Source organism: Cherax quadricarinatus, chromosome 68 (assembly GCF_038502225.1).
Source record: "Cherax quadricarinatus isolate ZL_2023a chromosome 68, ASM3850222v1, whole genome shotgun sequence".
NCBI classification, from domain to species: Eukaryota; Metazoa; Arthropoda; class Malacostraca; order Decapoda; family Parastacidae; genus Cherax; species Cherax quadricarinatus.
The window spans coordinates 2,101,559-2,117,308 of NC_091359.1; the positions used below are offsets into that span (position 1 = coordinate 2,101,559).

The window sequence follows — 15,750 nt, forward strand, 5'->3', positions numbered from 1 at the left end:
CTTGTAATGACTGCAACAAATTATATGTGGGCGAAACATCAAGAGACCTCCAAACACGCATTTCAGAACACCAATATGCAAGCAGGACTGACGATACAAGGAATGCCTGTGTACAACATCGCAATTCACACAACCATTTAATTAACTACAGAAACTCGAGGCTTATAGCCAACGAAGACAACACTCAATACAGAAGAATCCTGGAATCATCGCTTATCTCTATAACCAACAATGGCTTCTATAACATAGCTGAACCACTCGCCAAGAAACTTCTTCATCGCTATCCCACATAAGAACATAGAACACTGCAGAAGGTCTACAACTTGTCCAATACCCCTGCCAAGCTACCCAAGACTCTATAACCCCACCCGGTAGATCATCAGATGCAGCATTCTCCACCTGACCTCAACATTCTGAACATGACTATAAATACTCTCGTACCTTCCAACCCCAGGTAGATCCGTGCGTGACTTGAAAAAGCCCACTGTGTGGGTGAAACGTTGTCAATAAAGGATCACATTATACTGCATTTGTGTTTATATTTCCATTGTGTCGGTATTTTATACCATTTATTTTCATGCTAAGCCTGTATGGGTTATAATGAAATAAATAATTCTGAAGTGGCTTCTGTGGCAGGCTTAGGGTAAGGGGTTTTGTGTATAAGTACCAACCCTCATGTTGGTGAGGGGATCTTGTTGTAAGTACCAAACTAATTAATACTTACTGTAACAAAATTTAAATGTATTTTAATATTATTACTACATAGAAAGGTGGACGAGGGGCTCTAACAGTGGTCTGTAAAATGACAGTCTGACGGTCTGTTGTCCACCCTTCTGTTTAGTCATTAACAGTTTGTTACAACTTAATTTGAGTTCATTATTACATAGATTTATTAATTGGATGACTTAGAGGGTATATAAATCTGCAGCAGAGGGAAGACTAGGTAGAGGTTATCCTAGGAAAGGTTGGAGGGAAGTGCTTACACATCCAGGAAGTGTGTATGAGATAGGAGTGAGTGGAGGCAAGTGGTTTTTATGACATGACATGTTGTGGAGTGTAAGCATGGTAACATGATGTGATTCAGGGAAACAGTTAGCTGGACTCTAGTCCTGGAGGTGAGAAGTACAGTGCCTGTACTCTGAAGGAGGGGTGGAGATATGTTGCAGTTTTTGAACTGTATTATTGGCACATCTCTGGCAAGACAGTGATGGAATGATTGATGATGAATGTGTTTCTTTTTCGGTTTACCTTGCCTCAGTGGGAAATAACCGGTGTATTAAAAAAAAAAAAAAATTACATATGCACCAAACCTACTGCAAGTCATACTATACCACACATACAGCGCTAAACTTGTAGAAGTCGTACAGCACCAGGGAAATAGATGGCAATAAGGTCTGATCCAAGGAACTGGAGGTTCAATTAAGTTCCCTGGATCAAGAGCCCTTCACCAGTGTCAAGGCACTTCCCATGGAGGGAGCTTCTCCCTCTCCCCTCCCCACACAAATACAATAAAACCAAAATTGATTATGTACACTGTATACATACAATCCCAGAGCTGCACTTAAAATTTTTTAATATAAACTAGGAATCAATTTTTTCTATACGAAAAATATGCTGTATGACCCTTATGGGTTTAGCACTTACTTTTACATGTAATAATAATGGGAAAAGTAGTAAAAACTATAGTAATGTATCATACACATTCGTAACCACAACTCTTCTAAAATAATTTTACTATTTCTTATAAACCTTATTCGTGAGGATATTCATAACGAGAGAGACTGGTATAGTACAAAGGTAAAAACTGGGAGCATTAATTACCTTAGGATTTTATACTATACACTATGGTGCTTTTAAAGTTGATAAAGGATTATTAGCTAGTCCCTTAATTAGTAAGTGCGTGTGTGAGAGGTTACGTGATGCTCGAGACAGTGAAGAGTGAGCAGAAAGTGTGGAAGTCTGGGTTGCTGGAATAGTTGCTATGAGATGAGAGATACGATTGGCTTGCTCTGCCAGGGGACCACGGATGCACTGTGACAGGTTCTTCTCCAGCGATGCATTAGCTTCCCCTGTTAAAAAAAAGAATGAAAAAATGGTAAACAGTGGCTAATAATGTTTCAGAAACACTAATGTACATTATCTTATTACAAACTAATAGCTAAACCCACAAGAGTCTTGTGTAATAAACTAGAGACCTACTTAATGTGCGCCTACTTGACCAAGTTCAATCTAGTGAGGTTTATCAACTGAGACATATTCGGTACATGTTAACATGAAAATAAGTCACAATTTTTTACTAAATTGTACCAAATATAGGAACTCACCACAACTATACTAATTATTATATTTAGGGGAAAACACTAAACCTGTAAGACCCATACAGCATCTGGGGTATGGGAGTCAATCAGGTTTGACAAGGGGAGTATAAGCCCAATTCCTTGGATCGACAGCCCCTTACCAGCTACATAAAGATGAATACATTTGAAAAAATGAGATGCTGATTCAGGCTTTGGTTCTCACCAATATTGTTTTATCACAGATTTATCTAACTGAATTGCCTATATAACTTTTTTCTTCTGTATGATTTGTGCACGAGGCTAATAATGTCATGTTTAGTGGGAGAAAGTAATTAGTCAACCACATCACAAGTTTTAGCCAAACCAAAGCCAGAGTTGCGGGGAAAAATAGCACTCCTATATATCCTCTATCAAAATATTGCTATGTTATTAATATAACAGGGACAACAGCTGGCTGTAGACTTGCCCATATAGCTTTCCTCATTTTATTAGCCACACATTATTTTGCCTTGCTTAGCAAGAGGTCAGGAATCTCTAGAACATAAGATGTATTTGGCAGCCAGTTGATGTAATGGCTATGTCTCAGTGAATGTATATTGTACCTTCCCTTTATCTTTCTTGTTTAAACACCTGATTCACTCTTTAATCACCAACATATTAAATAACTAGAAAAACAATGATGTTAGCCACACACGGATGTATAAGGTGATCCAAAAGTCTGGACTCGCTTCTTGGCTTCTAAAATCCTTCTGAGGGTTTCTCAAGGAATACCCAATTTCAAGGATGTCCTGTGTGTTCAGACCTTGGGTCTGGACACACAGGACATCCAGACTTTTGGGTCACCCTGTATAATAAGTGAAGTACTGAACTTTAGTGGATTCTTGATACCATATTACTGTACTGAATATTATCTTTAAACTTAATAATGAGTTGTTTGTAATCTGGCGCTTATTTTCTTATAAAAAAAAACATTAGTACAAAGGATAGTTATGTCATACATTTTTGTAACAGCATATTGCATTCTCAAAAAATGATCTAAATGTTTTTTTTTATGGACTTTGTTGGTAAATAAAGATGTTCATATGTCTAGTGTTCATAAGTTGGGCACCTCTCTGATTAAGGACATATGAAGATTATTGATGTTTTACAATAAAAATTAAGCACTAAACCCACATGGGTCAGGACATACGAGGCATGAACTGGAATCTATAACAGACAAAGAATATATGGGAAAAAGAAGATATTTTCAATGGTGAAAATTGTATACATGCAAAACAATAGAGTACTGTAGTGTAAGACAAAGAGCTTGCATGTGCCATCTTTCACTTCATAAATATAGAACAAAAACTATCTATTATGCATTAATAATACTGTAGGAACAACTATTCTTTATACACTACTTTATATTAACAGTGGCGGCTCGTAACGCCAGTAATACCTATACAGTGGACCCCCGCATAACGATATTACTCCGTTCCTGAGAGCTCATTGTTATGCGAAATTATCGTTATGCGAATGAATTTTCCCCATAAGAAATAATGGAAATCAAATTAATCCGTGCAAAACACCCAAAAGTATGAAAAAAAAAATTTTACCACATGAAATATACATTTTCCTACACACAAAAAGAAGGATACATGCACAATAGTAGAGTAGTACATGCACAATATATATTGTGCATGTACTACTCTACTAAATGAAGAATAAATGACACTTACATTTATTGAAGATGCAGCAATGACTGATGAGACACTGTGTCCTGGGAGTGCCTTTTCCTCCTGAGTACTGTAGGTCCTGTTTGGCATTTTCTTCCAGAACAGGCATTATCACACTGTGTATGCCACTACGATTCTTAAATCTCTCAAACCAACCTTTGCTGGCTTTAAATTCACCAATATGAGCACTAGTTCCAGGCATTTTTTCCTATTCACCTGGGTGTTAGTCGACTGGTGTGGGTTGCATTCTGGGAGACAAGATTAAGGACCCCAATGGAAATAAGTTAGACAGTCTTTGATGACACTGACTTTTTTGGGTTATCCTGGGTGGCTAACCCTCTGGGGTTAATTGTTTCTTGGTATTCTCAATAAGCCACACCAACAACGGTGCTGCAGCAGCTGACAGTGCTACAGCAGCAGCAGACGGTACTACAGCAGCAGCAGCAGCTGATGGTGGTACAGCAGCAGCTGACGGTGCTACAGCAGCAGCAGCAGCTGCTGACGGTGCTACAGCAGCAGCAGCAGCTGACAGTGCTACAGCAGCAGCAGACGGTGCTACAGCAGCAGCAGACGGTACTACAGCAGCAGCTGACGGTGGTACAGCAGCAGCAGCTGACGGTGCTGCAGCAGCAGCTGACGGTGCTACAGCAGCAGCTGACGGTGCTACAGCAGCAGCTGACAGTGCTACAGCAGCAGCTGACAGTGCTACAGCAGCAGCAGATGGTACTACAGCAGCAGCAGCATCAGCAGTTGACCATGGTACCACAGTATTTCGATAATATTTCTCACCCTTTTTACCACAGGGTTGGCACTAAAAGCTTTCTTGGGGCCCATGGTCACTTATTTTGCAGATAAAATCACCAAAAACGCTGTAATAATACAAAATGTTCCGATTGTATGCTTGGATGTTACCGCGGAGGCTGGCTTGTAAACAATGCCACCGGCGGAACATGTGAGGCTGGCTCAGGCCTCACATAGACGCGTCTCGGACGAATTGCGTCGAGCGAGCTTTTTAGCGCTATGGGAGGCAAAATTTTAGAGATAAAATGTATCGCTATGTGGATTTAACGTTATGTGATGCCAACGGTATGCGGGGGTCCACTGTACTATCGTACTGCATCAAACTTCTATTTTAAACTATTTTCCATTTCGTTTCAACAAAAAAAAAAAAAAAATAAAAAAATTGCTTATACAGTGGACCCCCGGTTAACGATATTTTTTCACTCCAGAAATATGTTCAGGTGCCAGTACTGACCGAATTTGTTCCCATAAGGAATATTGTGAAGTAGATTAGTCCATTTCAGACCCCCAAACATACACATACAAACGCACTTACATAAATACACTTACATAATTGGTCGCATTGGGAGGTGATCGTTAAGCGGGGGTCCACTGTAAATACGTGTACATTGAAAACAACATACAACAGATTTTTCCTGTAATATATTTGTCAGTTGCAAATTATTTTAGAGTAAGGTTGATGAAATCATATGCCTGACAGAGCATCTGGGGAGACTGCAGCTCCTATGAACGAGCCGCCATTGTATATTAATACAAAGAGAGATCTTACATAATTTTTGATGTAGTAATGAATTACGAGTTCTTTTTAATTGTTGTTGATAATGTTGTTGCTGTTGCTCTCTCTGCTGCTTCTTCTCTATGTATTGCCTCACCGTAATGCTCTCTTGAGGGGCCCCTCCTACTTTTTTATGCGCTGTGGAAAATAGAAAGTTCATAAGTACATTCTTTTAACAATTTTTGCCATTTACAACAGATTTGTCAGATTCCAATTTAACCCTTTCAGGGTCCCCAGGCCCTCTCTGAGACTTGTTCTCAGGGTCCCCAATTTAAAAAAAAAAAATTTTTTCTTATGAAAAGATAGAGAATCTTTTCCTAATCATAATGACACCAAAAGTATGAAATTTGATGGAAAACTTATGGAATTATGCTCTCGCGAAGTTAGCGGTCTTGACGATGTTTACATATCAGTGATTTTTGCCCACTTTGAGCCCTATTTTCGGCCAATTCCAGTGTACTAGTCGATAAAAATCATAACTATTTTGCTAGAACTCCATTTTTTCTATCAAATGAGTACAAGAAACCACCCATTTACCGATTTCAACTATCCAATAAAGTGGTCAGAATTTAGCAATTTTGCCAATTTCAAAAGATGCCAATTTCCAAATAGGGTCCAGAATAAACAAGAAAGACATTCCTGGCACTAAAATAACAAGTTCTCTGTTCGTCAGTCACATCCCCAGGCCCCTCTTATATTTCTTTGGCTTTCCACTTTGAATTTTTATTCTTACAAAAAATAGAAGATTTACTGTTATGCAGACTACTGCATTAGTATAGAAATGGTATAAATAATATCGGTGCACTTGTGAAAGAATATTAGACTCACCAGTTGACATGTATTGGACACTTGGCATGATTTGTTTACTTTTGAACTTTGGTAAAAATCAAACATTTCTGCTACTTTGAGCTCAATTTCAAGGTACTTTTCATTGTAAAACCAGTCAAAATCATCTCAATTTCTGTAATATGTCTTCCATTCTATAAAATGAGACCAGGAAAACTAGAATACAACAATAAATACCATACGAAAATACAGTGCAAAGTCGCTGTTTCAATCCAAAAACACGGTCAAAGTTTTTTTTTTCTCATTACGCACTGTGTGCTGCAGGATGTTTTTTATACTGTGCACACTGACCACATAGACCCATTCTTTCCTATGTAGGCCTACCAGCTTTCTCTCACTAGATTTGAGGGCGCTAGAAATTAGGTGTACTAGTACGTCAAAAACCCTGGGGCGTAAGCCGTACTAGTACGGCCGAAACCCTGAAAAGGTTAATGTGAAAATGTGTACTGTTTAAGTGACTTTCAAGTATTTATTTACTGCTACTATACAAGAGCTTCAAGGCTACAACACAAGAAATAAATACCTGTACCTATAGACAGTTTACATGACAAAACTCAATTCTAAGTAAAAATGTGGCACACCCAGTTGGTATTTGAAAAACTATATAACCAAATTTAAAAAACTGGCTGAGTGAATGAAGCCTTAGCACAATATTAGAGCCCGACAGATTATTACAGCATATTCATGGAAAATGTCAAACAATAACTTTCATTCAGCACTACAAAGGAAATGTAAAAGATATTCTGTATTTTCTGGCATATAAAGCTTGCCTTTTTTCCAACAAAAATTCTTGGAAAATCAGCCCGTGAGAGGATGATTAACCCTTGATTATGATTACTGATTTACCGTTATGATACTTTTATCATGTGCCTTATGTGCTGGAAAATGCAGTAGGTAGAGGAAGAGGTGCTGAGGGAATATCACAAAAAAAATGGAGGGAAAAGGGAATGAGCACAGTTTGTTTAGGAAATCACAGTCAGAAATCTGAGTCTGTATGAAAGGTGGGACTGTTGAAGAAGATGGTGGACAAAATATGTCAGGCCAATTAAAAAGCTACTGTATCTAAAAGGAAGTCAGTGCCTCCTCTGATACACAGTATCAGTCTATCAAGATGGACTGTCAGTACATATAGCTTAACATTTTTCATGAGTGGTGCAAGGTACCCTTGCATAAGATATTCATAGTCTGCCAAAGAGAAATAAAAGTTGTTCAACAGTAATTAAATTATGTCTATAGCAATGGTTTTGACCCATGTACAGTATGCTGTCTTCTTCTCATGTTATGTAAAATTTTACATTTTCAATACACTGCACTTTATTCTACAGTAGTTTATGCAGTAGTCTTTAACTATAAGTTTTAATATCATTAACATTATCGTATGTTGTCACCATTGTTCAGCCTCATATATCTGTCCAAAAGCTATGCACAATACTGTGTGGGCTTTTCAGACAATACCTGGGTTAAAGCAACACAATGTAAGATAAACGTACATATGCCCTTAAATACATTTTAAAAATTTATACTTCTGTTTGTAAAACTATTTGTAGATTGTCTTGAATAAAAACTTTGTTTACTTCATCAGATTGTAATTATCCTCAAATATACTGTGCCTATAGCATTGCTTGGAAACATGAAAAACATTAAGTCGTATCAATAAACAGGAGGCTGAACAAGGAGCTCATACCGCGGTTCAAACTGACAGTCTGACGCTCTACTGTCTAGGCTAACCCAGGCTTCTATAGGAAGGATCTGGAACTAATACTTACTTACTGTATGATATTCTGTTAGGGGCACCAACTGTAACCCAAGTGAACTCCTTCCCTCAGCCCAGGAGTTTTAACAGTAGATCTATTCTTATCCCCTTCAAGGCCACAACTTAATTTGAATCCTTTACATATATGAGGTATTTGCCTCCATATTAGCTACTGTACTCACTGATTTGACCTCTGGCCATGGCAGCACAAAACTCCTCTTCTTCGTCTGACTCTGATGCTTCCCCACACACGATGATTCCTTGCATTCCACTCATATAAACGAATAATGAGTCTGCCAAAAAACAAAAACAAAAGACACACATTGTATATGGAGTAATTCTAAAATCAGCAGGTGTTGTGTATAATCTTGAAGCAATGTTATTTTTACTTTAATCATAGAAAATTCAAAATTATAGCCCCCACCCACATTCTACAGTGTATAATATTAAAGTAACGAATGTTATTTTTACCGTAATCATAGAAAATTTTAAACTTGAAACCCTTACCTGCATTCTACAGTTTGTGGGGATATATTATCTGGGTTAGCTTTACTCTTCACTGAAAGATGGTTGGTTATTATTTTACGAGTTGTCATGTTTTCTGGAGGTATTCGTAAAGTATCTTGGCAACTGATCCCCTTCTGTTCCTAGTACTTCATTCCCTTAGTTCCCTCCCTCCCCAACCCTCCACCCCCAAACACACCTGTACCTGTCTTCAAGCACAAATACAATCTTTATTTCAAAATTACTGTACAAAAATTCAATAATCTAAAGACCCACAGCATGCATAGCATTCCTGGTAAAACTTAAGATTATGCTGTACTTAAAAATTATGTAGTGTATTAAGGGTCTTAATACATGGCATTAACAGGATCTTAAAAATTTATGCAATTCATAAAAAAAAAAAAAATACAACTGTCTAGTTCTAACAAGGTGTGATATTCATTATTTAAATTAAAATACAAAACAATATAATGAAATATAAGTTCACTGAAAATTATTTCTGCAGATGGATATAAGAAGACAAGATAATACCATGCATCATATACTTCTGCCTGACATGCATCGCATGCTTTTGTGCCTAACAATGTTTTGTTACATGTAAACTACATTATCTGTATACTGCAGATAAGAAAGGAAGTACAGTGGACCCCCGCCTTACGATCAGCTTCCAGTGCGACCAATTATGTAAGTGTATTTATGTAACTGCTTTTGTACGTGTATTTTTGGGGGTCTGAAACCGACTAATCTAATTCACAATATTCCTTAGGGGAACAAATTCGTTTGGTAACGTCACCTGAACATACTTCTGGAATGAAATTATATCATAAGACGGGGGTCCACTGTATTTGTATTTGTATGTCTGAAAGAAAGAACTGCAGCACATCGTACAATATATGGGAGTAAAAAAAAAAAAAAGGCTGAAAATAATACAGGGAAGGAACTGAATGAAACCATACAGGTTTCAGGATTTGTCGAGAGAGTGCACAGGAGTGCCCCACTTACACAGTAGGTTAGGTCCTGGGATACTGCTGTAAAGCAGAAATCATTGTAAACTGAATCATAGCTTTTTTTGACTTTCAGATGAATATAAAAGCCTGATAACATGTTTACACTATCATATATTAACCCTTTGAGGGTCGACAGGCCCTCTCCGAAACTCGTTCTCAGGGTCGGCCAAATTTAAAAAAAAAAAATTATTTTCACTTATGAAAAGATAGAGAATCTTTTCCCGATCATAAAGACACCAAAAGTTTGAAATTTGATAGAAAACTTACGGAATTATGCTCTCGCAAAGTTAGCGGTCTCGGCGATGTTTACGCATCGGCGATTTTGCCCACTTTGAGCCCCATTTTCGGCCAATTTCACTGTACTAGTCGACAAAAAACATGAATATTTCGCTAGAACTCCATTTTTTCTATCGAATGGGTGCAAGAAACCACTCATTTATGAAATCCAACTATCCAATACAGTGGTCAGAATTTAGCAATTTTGCCAATTTCACACAAATTTCAAAAGATGCCAATTTCCGAATAGGGTCCAGAATAAACAAGAAAGACATTCCTGGCACTAAAATGACATTTCCTTTAGTCATTAGTCATGTCTCAAGGCCCCTCTTATATTCTTTTGCTTTCCACTTTGAATTTTTATTTTCACAAAAATATAAGATTTACTGTTATGCAGACTACTGCATTAGTGTAAAAAATGGTATAAATATTATTGGTGCACTTGTGAAAGAATATTAGACTCACCAGTTGACGTGTATTGCACGCTTGGCACGATTTGTTTACTTTTGAAGTTTGGTAAAAATCGAACATTTCTGCTACTTTGAGCTCAATTTCAAGGCACCTTTCTTTGTAAAACCAGTCAAAATCATCTCAATTTCTGTAATATGTCTTCCATTCTATAAAATGAGACCAAGAAAACTAGAATACAACAATAAATACCATACGAAAATACACTGCAAAGTCGCCGATTTATTCAAAAAAAATGGTCAAAGTTTTTTTTTTTCTCATTATGCACTGTGTGCTGCAGGATTTTTTTTAGACTGTGCACACTGACCACATAGACCCATTCTTTCATATGAAGGCCTACCAGCTTTCTCCCACTAGATTTGAGGCCGCTAGAATTTATGAGTACTAGTACGTCAAAAACCCCTACGCGTAAGACGTACTAGTACGACGAAAACCCTCAAAGGGTTAAATGAACAATATAGCTAGGCATAAAAAATGGACATACAGTACTTAGCTTATAGTGTAAGTAATGTAAGTACTGTAGTGACTGGTGAATATATTTATTGTAGGAAGTCTGAATAAATGAAGAATGGGTATAACTGAAAACCGCCATATTAGCGAAATGCTGTAAATCAAAGTGTGTCAAGCAAGGCCCTCTATGAACATTAAAATGGTATAAAATACTGACAGGTTGTTAGGTAAGACACATATGCAACCGTAAGGTAAAGATACCTAACTGTTGCATATGTGTCTCACCTAACAAGGCCCTCTATATTGCTGCCAAGGATCACATTAAGATAAGCAGGAGCTATTTAACAGTAGTTTTGAAGTGGGTGGATACTTTTTGAGCATCGAGTTTTTGCTTTCAGGTTGAGTCGAACATGGTCTTTCAAAGAGATTTTTGTGTCTTGTATTATGCTTATGAGTTCAGTTGCAGCTATCCAAGAACGAGTTTCAAAGCAGCATTTATATTTTAATTAACTGTCCTGTATGTATGTCATGCTGAATAGGTAAAACTAGTCAATTAGCAAGAACTCATTTAAAGTAAAGTAAGTAGGTTCATTTAAGAACAGGTACATGTAAGTACAATTACCATACATGTAAATTACCTAGGATAACCCCCCAAAATAATATACTATAATAATAGTAATAATAATTTTTTTATATAGCTGGACTTGAGTACTGGAAATGGGAAGTACAATGCCTGCACTTTAAAGGAGGGGTTTGGGATATTAGCAGTTTGGAGGGATGTGTGTGTATCTTTATATATATATACTTCTAAACTGTTGTGTTTCTGGGCACCTCTGCAAAAACTGATTATGTGTGAGTGAGGTGAAAGTGTTGAATGATGATGAAAGTATTTTTTGGGGGGACTTACTTTCTTTTTGGGTCACCCTGCCTCAGCGGGAGACGGCCAACTTGTTAAAAAAAAAATAATAATAATAATCTTTATTTCTACAAGTACATGACACAATCTATACAGACCATAAATGACATCAGTGACATAATATACAGAAAGCCCTTGGTCAAGTTTGTCCCTCAGGATGCGACCTATACCAGTCAACTAACACCCAGGTACCTGCTTACTCCTAAGTGAACAGTGACAACAGGTAGTATCCACAGTAGGTGGTCAGGCTTCAAATGCCTTTTATTATACAGTAATAAAGGAATGGAATGGATTGCCTGCACATGTCATAGCATGAAGCCAGTTCAGGAAGAGCTAAAAGGTACTAATGAATGAAGCTACAGAAAGGTACCTAATGAATGAAGCTACAGAAAGGTACCTAATGAATGAAGCTACAGAAAGGGAGAATATTGGTCTTGTGTAGTTACCATTGGTGTACCCAGTAGTGTGATCTGATCCTCTCTCTCATGTTAATGTAAGTAACTCAGTTTACCTATTCCTAGTATTTCTAGAATATCTAGTATTACTAGTATACCTAGCATACACAGTATTCCTAGCATACCTATTCCTATTATATCTAGCATACCTAGTATTCCTAACATACCTAATATTCCTAACGTACCTAGTATTCCTAACATACCTAATATTCCTAACATACCTAGTATTCCTAACATACCTAGTATTCCTAACATACCTAATATTCCTACATACAGTATTCACATACTAGTATTCCTAGCATACCTAGTATTCCTAACATACCTAATATTCCCAACATACCAAGTATTCCTAACATACCTAGTATTCCTAACATACCTAGTATTCCTAACATACCTAATATTCCTAACATACCTAGTATTCCTAACATACCTAGTATTCCTAACATACCTAATATTCCTAACATACCTAGTATTCCTAACATACCTAGTATTCCTAACATACCTAGTATTCCTAACATACCTAGTATTCCTAACATACCTAATATTCCTAACATACCTAGTATTCCTAAAATACCTAGTATTCCTAACATACCTAGCATTCCTAGCATACCTAATATTCCTAACATACCTAATATTCCTAACATACCTAATATTCCTAATATACCTAGTATTCCTAACATATCTAGTATTCCTAGCATACCTAATATTCCTAACATACCTAATATTCCTAACATACCTAGTATTCCTAAAATACCTAGTATTCCTAACATACCTATCATTCCTAGCATACCTAATATTCCTAACATACCTAATATTCCTAACATACCTAGTATTCCTAACATACCTAGTATTCCTAACATACCTAGTGTTCCTAACATACCTAATATTCCTAACGTACCTAATATTCCTAACATACCTAATATTCCTAACATACCTAGTATTCCTAGTATACCTAATATTCCTAACATACCTAGTATTCCTAACATACCTAATATTCCTAACGTACCTAATATTCCTAACATACCTAGTATTCCTAACATACCTAGTATTCCTAGCATACCTAGTATTCCTAGTATATCTCCTTGTGCTGTAACTTATTTTCTCACAGTCGAGTTACGAAGCTGTTTTAACTTTTAAGGTTTAAGTTTAATATTAATATCTTGGGGGAGCACTAAACCCGTACGGACGAAAGATCAGCGCTAAACCACAAGGGCTAATATTGGTATATTATTATAATAAAAAAGAAGCGCTAAGCCACAAGGGCTATACAGCAGTAATATTGGTATAGGGAGCACTAAACCCATAGGATTATTATTATTATAATCATGGGAGCGCTAAACCCGTAGGATTATACAGCGCATGTGGGGGGATGGAAGGTATTCAGGCTCAATTCAGGGAACTGGAGCATAGATCCAATTCCCTTGATCAAGAGCCCCTCACCAGCATCAAGGAACCTCCCTTGAGGGGTAAACCCGTAGGAAGTTCAAGGTCCCTCATTATTATTGTGGGAGAGCGCTAAATCCAAAGGGAAGGTAGCTCAAAGACCCTCCCTTTATTATTAGTAAGGGAGCACTAAACCCGTGGGGAAGGAACCTCCCCTGAGGGCTGCTAAAATAACATATGAAAAGGACCCCAGTGGACGCCAGTCACTTCGTCTAGACCTTATTTAAGGGTTATCCTGCTGGGTAATTTACACACGTTAAATTATTATTATAATTATTATTATGTGTGATAATTGTACCTGTGCCTAAATAGAGATAAAAGTAGACCTAACTTACATCAGGTCCCTGAGTGTAGGTCTTGTTATTGTTGGGTTTAAGGGTTACCAACACTTAAAAACTTTATTTACCGACATGTTAATACACTTACATAGTAACTTTATCCAAAAATTACTATTATTGTAATCACGGGGAAGCGCTAAAACCGTAGGATTATACAGCGTATGTGAGGGGAGGGATGGAAGGTATTCAGGCTTAATTCAGGGAACTGGAACACAGATCCAGTTCCTCAGATCAAGAGCCCCTCACCAGCATCAAGGAACCTTCCTTGAGGGGAATATTGTGCACAAAATCCTAACAAGCGATACAAGATGCAAAACCACCACGGGGAGAGTTGAATGATAGCTCTAGGCTATCCTGATGTGTTGCAATCAACACATCAGGAGCTCGCGAAGTTGCAGAAAAGAGGAGGAAGTCAAATTATTATAATCAAAAAGAAGCGCTAAGCCACAAGGACTATACAGCAGGAGGAAGTCAAAGCAAATACTTACAGGAAGAGCCTTTGGTGCTTCCCGTGATTGTATACCCAAATGTTGCATAGGTGTCTCATTTATCAATTAAGAATCATTATTGGCTTAACGGGACCATTTCTGTTCTCGACTGATGAAGTCTGCAGCGCAGGCATTACGTTTCGTCAATAAAGATTCCTAGTATAGTATACCATTTATAATAGGTTAAAGGGTGAACATCGCAGTAAATATTAGAATACTATATTGTTGGGGGGGGGGGGGTGGAATTATATAGGGCTACCATAACCAAAACCGTATTGAACCCTTCTTCCTCACTCACTGGAGAACATATAGGACGGTGCACAGGGCAAATACAGGAGAGTACATACAGGGCAAATACAGGAGGGTATATACAGGGCAAATACAGGAGGGTACATACAGGGCAAATACAGGAGGGTACATACAGGGCAAATACAGGAGGGTACATACAGGGCAAATACAGGAGGGTACATACAGGGCAAATACAGGAGGGTACATACAGGGCAAATACAGGAGGGTACATACAGGGCAAATACAGGAGGGTACATACAGGGCAAATACAGGAGGGTACATACAGGGCAAATACAGGAGGGTACATACAGGGCAAATACAGGAGGGTACATGCAGGGCAAATACAGGAGGGTACATACAGGGCAAATACAGGAGGGTACATACAGGGCAAATACAGGAGGGTACATACAGGGCAAATACAGGAGGGTACATACAGGGCAAATACATTATAATTATAATCAAAAAGAAGCGCTAAGCCACAAGGACTATACAGCGCTGCAGGGCAGGAAGGAAGCGAGGGCATCAGGTGGCAAAAGGGAGGTGGATGAGTAATAGGTTACGGATAACAGCGGAGCAGTGGATGGTGAAAGGGTAAAGGGCAGCAAGAGACTGAGCTAGAAAGGGCTGAGGGGAGTGTGGAAGGTATCATCATCAGAGTTTGTGGAGTAAATCAGTCGTTGTCAAGAAGTCAATGAGAGAGTCAGGATTAAAGGAGGGTCAATCAGCAAGAAGGGAAGGTAAAGAGAGAGTAGTAGAACGAAGACGACGTTGGAGGTAAATTCTGCGTGCTCGTTGATAGAGAGGGCAGTCTAACAGAATGTGGCTAATTGATACTGGAACTTGACACTGCTCACAGAGAGGTACAGGGTGCCTCTCCATGAGATACCCGTGAGTAAGACGAGTGTGGCCAATGCGAAGACGGGAGAGAGT

At 38.0% G+C, this 15,750-nt stretch overlaps 1 protein-coding gene across 3 annotated transcripts in view; it reads right to left on the bottom strand.

The window, feature by feature from the left end:
• RabX5 (RAS oncogene family member RabX5) overlaps nt 1-15,750 on the bottom strand; it is a 46,378-nt gene that overhangs the window by 2,255 nt on the left and 28,373 nt on the right. For 2 of the 3 annotated variants that reach the window (XM_053789796.2, XM_053789794.2), the window contains exons 9-10: nt 8,370-8,480; nt 1,867-2,069 (exon numbers count right to left, since the gene is read on the bottom strand). In XM_053789796.2, coding sequence (XP_053645771.2) covers nt 2,060-2,069; nt 8,370-8,480 — 121 coding nt within the window. In that variant the 3' untranslated portion in view covers nt 1,867-2,059. Of the gene's footprint in view, nt 1-586; nt 2,070-5,582; nt 5,727-8,369; nt 8,481-15,750 lie in introns of those variants that run through there. The other variant, XM_070099586.1, reaches the window with a different exon arrangement.